This window comes from Pecten maximus, chromosome 14 (genome assembly GCF_902652985.1).
Source record: "Pecten maximus chromosome 14, xPecMax1.1, whole genome shotgun sequence".
NCBI lineage: Eukaryota > Metazoa > Mollusca > Bivalvia > Pectinida > Pectinidae > Pecten > Pecten maximus.
In genome coordinates, this window is record NC_047028.1 from 27,959,218 (window position 1) to 27,967,903 (window position 8,686).

Genomic DNA, 8,686 nt, shown 5'->3' on the forward strand with positions numbered 1-8,686 from the left:
ATCAACTAGTACACTTGATCAAATCTGCGGCTGCCAAATAACATTTATCACGTACTGTAAACGTATATATTTTAATGGTAACCTTTTTTGCGCTTTTTGCGTTGGAGGTTTTCTTCTAAATTGTGATTACACTCATTGCACTTTCTATCTACTATTTTTATATAAAATTATTTTAATTCATTATTGAGATAATGTGTTACATTTGGAGAGATCGCTATAATTTGGGTGCACCAAATAAAGAACGTTTACAGAAATTGTACCATTGTTCAGAATAAAGAAAATGCATACTGTCCACTTTTAAGGTTGCATTCTAAACATTTCACAATTAATTTCCCCTACAACTCCTCATCTTAAAGGATATATTTAATTTAAGATTCCCTCCGCCTTAAGGCGGCTTTTTGTTGCCAATGTCCGAGCGGCGCATTTTCATCAGGGTGATTGTCTCGTTCTTATGACATCTAACAAGTTCGTGAAGAGATTTTTCAATGCTCCCTCTTCCACAGTGCCTATTGTAGGGAATCCTTGCCCTAGATCACCGCTGTCAGAAAATAACGGTCCCTTATAAAGAGTTTCGTTTAAGTTGACCAATTTCTCACTGTCCTTCTAGCAGATATACTCTTATCCCGAATCATCGATGTCAGATTGGTAAGATTCAAACTTTAAACGCTATTCAATAATCTTGGAGTCACACTCTCTGTCCCATACGTCGTCCAATCAAATCAATAGTATAAATATCATGCATTATGAATCAGGTAAACCTGATATGAATGTATACTAAGGCTACGTGTTACAGTCTCAGTTGATAAAATGACAAATAATCTTGTTTTTGTCTACACCGCCAAAATTTAGAAAAAAATGTTAACTTTGGAACGAAGCAGGCAGGTCCAACAAATTTAGACAAGTATTGCAAATTGTGCAAATAGAAGGGAAGGATAAATCGCAAGAACTTTTCCGACAATGAAACACCGATAAAGTAAAATTGTTAAGTAAATAGGGGGATATTGGCTAATTTACAGACAAAACTGTTCTAATGCAGGGGGGGAAATCTGTCGCTAAATAATATTATTACAATTAATTGTAAGTTTCGCATCAAATGCCGATTGGATTAGTCTGCATCATATGTCCTATTCAACCCTACGTCGACTTGCACTCGTGTGAGTGTGAGCATATCAGATTTTTTAATTCATATTCAATTCCATCAAAGATGGGTCATTTATGATGCTTAGGCGAAAGCTATGGAACAAGATGCAGTCTGCATGGGATAGGGTCACACTTTTTAATTCTGTAATTCTGAATTATAATAAAACAGTTAGAGCAGCAAGTCCTCCAGGCCCAGATCAATATAGGTCATCTTCTTCCCATAAACTCATCTGATTGATAGAAATGATGTGCCATAATCGTATAATATCAAAATGTATACCACAAAGTGAAAGGGGAGCATATCCCATGAAATACCCCAAAACTATAAAGAAAAACATCAATATTTCATAACGCTAATTACCATACAGATTAGATGAATATGACGTGTACAATTTTATGAATATGACAGGACTGAATAGATATCAGATAACCATGAATATTTAAGAACAGCAATTATTATGCATAGGTATAGTGTCCTATAAAATATTTTTCTGAATATGAAACGATTGAATATTAATAAGCAAACAATGAGTATTCAAGAAACTTTAATTATCATACAGATTTTAACGTGTTATCGATTTCAACGTTCTAACTTTGTAAGAAAAACGTGTCATTATTGTTTTAGACAAAAACAATAGGTAAATATACCTGCAATACATTTCATTAAAATATCAGGATGTGAAGTGACAGGAAAAATAATGACAATTCTGTAATACTCTCATCTTTCTCCGTGTCGATTAATGCCGGTCTGAACTTAACTCTAGTACGATACACTCATAATAACAACCTTCTTTCAAACGTTTCCCCTTTTAATGGAGATGGCTTGTGTGTCAAAGATTTACACATTGGGCGAAAGGAATCACTGCGCGAATATATATTGCTTCCAGAAAAAAAGAGGTAGAAGCAGGAATATACCCGATATCAATAAAGCGCAATCAACAAAAGAGTGATAAACAAAGAAACAAAATGGAAACAAAATTGACAATTAAAATAAAAATTACTTAGGAAATTGATGAAACCGAAACAGAATGATGTTATGACATTTTTTGTGTTATCTTAAATAGGGATATCAATAAAATGGAAATTACAGATGCCATGGAAACATCACAGCTAACAAAGCACTGAATAGTAAAAGAGTACATAAAAACCAACTTAATTGTTTGGTTGTAGGTCACCCCATGTACAACAGATATACTACAACAAGTATTTAAAAACAACATTTTTAGATGAACAGGATAGGAAACTAATATATAACTCGACAAACATGTCTACAGATTCACTTTCAAAACCTTCTATTGAAGCAGTTTTCAAGGAACTAGTATTTTCATTTTCCACTTCGGAGACCATAGTATGATGCCAGATGACATTAAAATAACTCGACGTCATGCAATGCATGACATCACAATACTGCTTCCGAAACGAAAACCCACTGCTTATATACCAAACCATATCGCTTGTTTTGGCAGCAAGATTGGAAGGTAATCGGCCACTTTTACTTGATAGAAACGACATATCACTCACAAATCACAACAGACTTGAATAATGCACCTATCACAAGTAATGGTTGAGACACGTGTGTGGTAGCGGTGCCAGTCATGACAAGGTTTTGACCAACGCAGGAACATTCAATCGTTATACCCTGTTATACAAAATGTACATTGTAATTGGAATCGTCGGACCACCTGAATCGAACCGGTTCGCATGGTCTGCTGTCTGAAATCGCACTACTGGGTTCAATGATTTCCTCATGTTTTATTCGTCATGCAAATAATGTTTCACTAATATCGACTATTTTGAATTTTTTATTGCTTTTGAAATTATCGAGAATAAATGAACTTTGAAATTGCCTAGAATATATGAATATGCTATGGACCATTATTAGACCTGTCACGTTTGACAGTTGATTTCGATTATTATTAGAAGGATTATCATCGATTTGTTTTGTCTGAAGGTTTTATTTTGTAGAATCGACAGTCAACTCATACCTTAATACAAAACATTACCCATTCTACAAAACCGTACCTACCTGGTACAACCGGTACGATTCAAGAGCACATGGTGGGATTCAAGATCTTACCTGTCAGTATATCAGAATCTTAATCTTTATCTTTTTTTTCTATGACAGATCGTAATAAACACAACTGTGTATCTATTTAGCAATGATTGTACAATACCTGACTTGAAAAAGGGGGATATAAACTTCAACGATGCCCTTCTGATATGCCGCTACTTCAACTATTTGTTCCATAACCTTTCTTTACATTCAGAACGACTATAAAGGGAATTATATCATTGCTTAATTTATCGTATGTGGCTTTGATAACTAGATAGGGATTGGCGGCGTTTGAATGTGTGGTCAAATCCTTTTGTTACCTTTTAATTGCCATCAGATTACAATGATCACTTGTTGGTCTAGATGGAAGCCCGCGAGTGGTCTTATTATGGGTTGAAACCTGAGTACCCGGGGAAAACCCGCGTGGGCAGGCAGGTGACCCCCATACCTGTCCACGTCCGATCAAGGAATCGGGGACCCCGGCCGAGTAGGTGAAAGGCAAGTATGTTACCACTGTGCCACCAGGCCACCAACTGCAAATGCTACTGAATGTCGTAAAAACAAATAAATGACAACGTAAGCAAAAGGAATTGATATATAACTTTAATGAATTTTGCCTTTTCGAAGGTGGACACTGTTGGCTGCTCTCATGCTAATTGTTCGGCAGATGAAGTATGCGTCAATATAAATGAATTCATGTCTACTACAAGGTATGTTGTATTCTTATGTCATTGAACCAAAACCACACATTAATATCAAACCCATGAGCAGGAAACTGATCACACGTTTATAAAACCACAAAGGACGCATCGCCATAACGTTATAATTATTGGAATGAAACATCAAGCACTAATGATATCTTAAATATGGTATATTGAGCTAACAAAAAAAATCACAGTTTGGCAGGAAAGCACATACGTATTCTGATCGCTCAGGATGGAATAGCTGGAATATACACATCTGAAGAAAAAACAAATACAGAAACGTAAAAAGTACATGGATTCATATTCTTTGATAGGAAAAATATCGATGACATATTCTATTTTCAGATGTTTGCCCAACAACGGAATGGGTGCCATTTAACAAGAAGTGCTACCTGTTTCCTGATATAACAGCAAATGCATATGATACACTGGTAATGGATATGTTCAATGTTTACAATTAGTTGTACCTACAACCCAAATTTTATGAATTTACTCAACAATACGAATACTTTATTTTGCAATTTATTTATCTTTGCATGATACAGTTTGGTCGATTGTAATAATTTGATAAAAAAAATATGCTCATTTGAGGAGAGGGGATTTCAAAAGCATCCTTATTTAAATCCTGTGGGGTGTCATCCTTTATACTTTTAGCACGATTTTTGATGAATTGCCATAGTGCAATTACCACTCCTGTCATTAACAGGTCTTAACTGTCTTTTTTTAAACCGACATTGATGAATAAAAGAATAGTATCCCACCTGAAGGTGGCAAAGAATTATCCGGCTCGAGGGTTGGTGTTCTTGTTTGTCCAGTTATGTGCTCCGAACGATCAGCTAGGAATATCACTCATAGAGTTGGTGATTTCTTCGTCAGGCAGGAGGTGATTATTTGTCTTCTGAGATACATCTTTTATTTACACCTGGTCACGTTGTTAAGATAATGACCATTTATAATCAAAGCTGTCAGGTGACTTTAAAAGTTAGAAACAGTTTAGACGCGTTTGTATTTTATCGCCTTTCAGAAGTTTGAACTTCTCATTTATTTTCTTTACAAAGATAAAAGACCAATTGTACCCCGAAGAATATGTATTCATATCCTGACTCGCCCTGTTGCGTCGACGTTTTCACTCGGGTCGTATGCAAATTGAACTATCTTATTTGTTGGTTTGCATATGTACATTTATTTGTATAGTTTTATTAACATAAATGAGCTAAGGTTGACAAATGCATTAACATATTTTGTATATTAACTTTTCAAAATTGACATAGTTATAAGATCTCGTTGAACGATGGCTAATATGTCAAAAGTCGAAAAGTCGAAGTTACAAGCATGGATAGATGGCAGCAATAATGGAATGTAGATAAAACAAGAGAGAGGCCAGAAAAATAAAAAAAAAAAAAAATCTAATAAAGAGAAAAAGATCATTGGAGTGGTGATCCTGTTATAATAATGTACTCAGCGACTTAACAACTTAGCCCTAACGACTGATTCGTCAATATAAACAACCACTGCATGATTTGAAACTGCTTTGTATGCAATGCAACCATAATAACCTTATCTGAATATCAACTCCTCTACAGTCAATATGTCAACAGTCTTTTTTCTATATCATATTCATCGATTAATTAATATATATGCATTTAATATCTTTATATGCCGGTAACAGGAGCTCTGTGAAAATATGAGTGCTAAAATGGTTTGGATTGATAACGATGACGTTAATGATTTCCTCCTAACGCAAATGAACGGAAGAGGTAAGCTTGCATGAAATCATCCTGTTCATATATCAGAAGTTAATCGATATAATGTCAATTTCGTGACAAATCTTCATCGTTCGAGAAGAACATAACATGATATGTAAATGTTTGATATAATACTATATAAAGGTATTCAAATGCATATCTACATGTATTCATACATCTTTTTATATGCGACGGTTTTTCTTCTTTTTTTTCTTCGTTTTTTATTGAACTTCATGTCATTTTGACGCTATATTAATAAAATACCGTCAGCACCAAGCCTTTCCTGCATATTTTATGATACTTTTCTCCAACAATCGATGACGGTAAATAATTTCATATCTATACTTGATTTTTTATTTTTTGTTTTTAGTTTACCAAATATCTACAACAGTAAAACATAAATGTATACGTCAACAGTTCATGTTTGAATGGCTTTCTTATTTTATTGATAGTGATAACAAAAAGGGTCAGGAATTATAGCAATGTGGTTAGCCCATGTAACAATTATATAATGATAATGCATATAGCAATATTCGTTTTATTTTATATTCGTTGTTCGATAACAAGAAAACAACGAACAATTTACATTATTCAGTATGATGACCGTTTCGTTAACTCCTTTTCCACGTCCTATGACACTGAATGCGTTTTACCTGAATGTAACAATGAACGTTAAAATAGGAGGTGCTCAACTATTTTGTTTTTTAAAAAGGCAAACAAGCAAAAACAATCAAATAAATAATCGAAATGAAGAAAGAAAAAAAATAAATAAATAAAACAAAAACGCATACACATATCCAAAATATTAACATGAATAATATTTCCTTCTTTACTAATATGACGATTCAGGCGCTAATAAGTACGATTTGATGAACAGGATTCGACGAAATATGGATTGCTGCCAACGACAAAGCTGTAGCAAATGAATGGGTCTGGGGTCCCGGAGATATGGTAACGAATGCAGTGTGGGGCCAATGGGAACCAAATAACCGCTGGAACGAGGAATGTGTCGTCTTAAAGCCGTTGTGGGCCGATGTCGGATGTACAAGACTTTCTTATCCTGTGTGCGAAGTTCACTTTAACATTTCGTCATAGTCACAACCCATAACGGCCGTTATTCGATTCCCTGGTCAAGTAAAGCCTGGGTGAAAGGAGGACATTTAAAGAAGACATGTTGCAATTTTCTTATATCTGGGTTTCATGAGGAAGCTAAAATCTAAGGCCGATTTTATTCAGCGAGCATAGGATGAGATACAGACAACACGTTCATTCTCTTCTCGTTAACATATCCTGTTGAAATCATACTTCATTCATCAACACTGCTAGCAACTTGGTTTTTCGGAACAGGTAGTTGTTAAGGTGGTCAAGTATTTTAATTGTGTCTAGAAAACGATAAAAGATAGAATAATAAAAAAAAAACGTTTAATTAATTCTAATACGTAGTTTCTATATCTATAAAGAGAAAAAGACATACAATATTCACATCGGACTTCTCCCACGGTTGACATTTCATTGCGTTAGCCTCATTGAAAAGGCTATAAAGGATGTTTTGTTCTCCTCTTATTACTTATAAGTTCCGTGATCTGAATAGAGATTTTTCGAAGTTTCTAGACAGCCTATAAATTAAGTGGTAGGACTTCTCTACCTAAGAATCTCTTTTAAGATTAACGTTGTTACATATTTATTCACATTAAGATATGTTGTTTCTCACCTTCCCACGTATAAGAATTCTCAAATAGATATTTTGATAATTGTTTTCGCCGGCAAAATTTGCATTTATGTGAACAAACCAGTCAACAATTACATGTACTACAACATGTATTTTCATATTAACATTATCGGTCGAATTCTCCTCCGCAAGGTCTTATTTAGGTTAGATACAATTCAACATAGCGCCACTAGCCATCTCCTACATGGCAGGAATCGGATGATGGTAAGCGTTGAGTTCCCCTAATCTCTAACATAACTTTGATTGTATTCCTATAAATATTACATTGGTTCATGAGATTTCTCCTTTTATCGTAAGGCTATATATTGATATCATATTATTTATTTCTATTTTTGAAAATTCACCCTTGAAGAATTTCTTATTTTTTTATGTTGTACGATACTTTTCTCTTAAAGCGACTTTATGCGTCTTCAAAAAATATCTAAAAACATTAAATATAAAATAAAAATATGGTATTAAATGGTCATTATATCCTTTGTGTGATATTTTAGCAAGTTAAATATCTGGAATATCAACACAAGTATGAGGGAATTTTTTTTTTAAGATACTTAATTCGTTATTGTTTTTACGAAGAATGTGGCTTTCTGATTGGTTGAGATTTGTTTTTCATACCTCTATGAAAAAAAAATCTGAAAATGGCGAAAAAAATGTGATTAAAAAAAATACAGCCATTGACGTTGCGTATCGATTTGTGAAAATAACCGTTATAAAATCATTTAAATTGTATATAAAACATGTTTATTTTGAAAATCAATTTCAAAAATTATTTATAAGCTTTGATGTTAATTATGATGGCAAACAAACGTTTTTCATACCCCGATGAAAAATACATCAATGCTGAATTAAATAAATACAGATAAATCAATAGTTATGAAATTCGAATAGTTTCAATATACCAATAGATGTAGTTGGATAATCGTTTTCCCCTCACTTGGATATTGAGGACTTTTATAACAGCACTTCGTTTGTCTTCATTATGGTATACTGCTTTTGCATTCTATTGTAGAAATATGTCATTTTATAATATATTTCATGTTTGTTTTAAAAACCATAAGGAATTATGTTATGAAATGGATATTTTTTTATGATTCTCTTTAATTAGCCTCAATACAATAAAGAAAACAGATTTGAAAAATGTTTTGTTTTCTCTAAAAATTAATCTATTTTTCATTTTTTACACGTTGTGCATATAAAAGGAATGTTTTTAAGATACATGTCATACATATCCTTGTTTTTCATCTTTTCAATCGGCACCATTTTGCTTGTAACTTTATTACACACACAAACCTCCTTCCACTTGATTCTCCTTTGGAAT

General features: G+C 33.5%; 1 protein-coding gene across 2 annotated transcripts; it reads left to right on the forward strand.

The window, feature by feature from the left end:
- Window positions 1-1,172: 1,172 nt before the first annotated feature.
- Window positions 1,173-8,469, forward strand: LOC117342960 (CD209 antigen-like protein C). Of its 2 annotated transcripts, XM_033905265.1 has the most exons (4): window positions 1,173-3,903; window positions 4,243-4,328; window positions 5,567-5,654; window positions 6,520-8,469. In XM_033905265.1, exons 1-4 carry the CDS (start codon window positions 3,882-3,884, stop codon window positions 6,735-6,737), a joined length of 414 nt encoding a protein of 137 aa, XP_033761156.1. In that variant the 5' UTR covers window positions 1,173-3,881; the 3' UTR covers window positions 6,738-8,469. The 2 variants fall into 2 exon arrangements, with proteins under 2 accessions (XP_033761156.1, XP_033761157.1); XM_033905266.1 differs by lacking the exons at window positions 1,173-3,903; window positions 4,243-4,328 and adding an exon at window positions 4,350-4,780.
- Window positions 8,470-8,686: the final 217 nt, after the last annotated feature.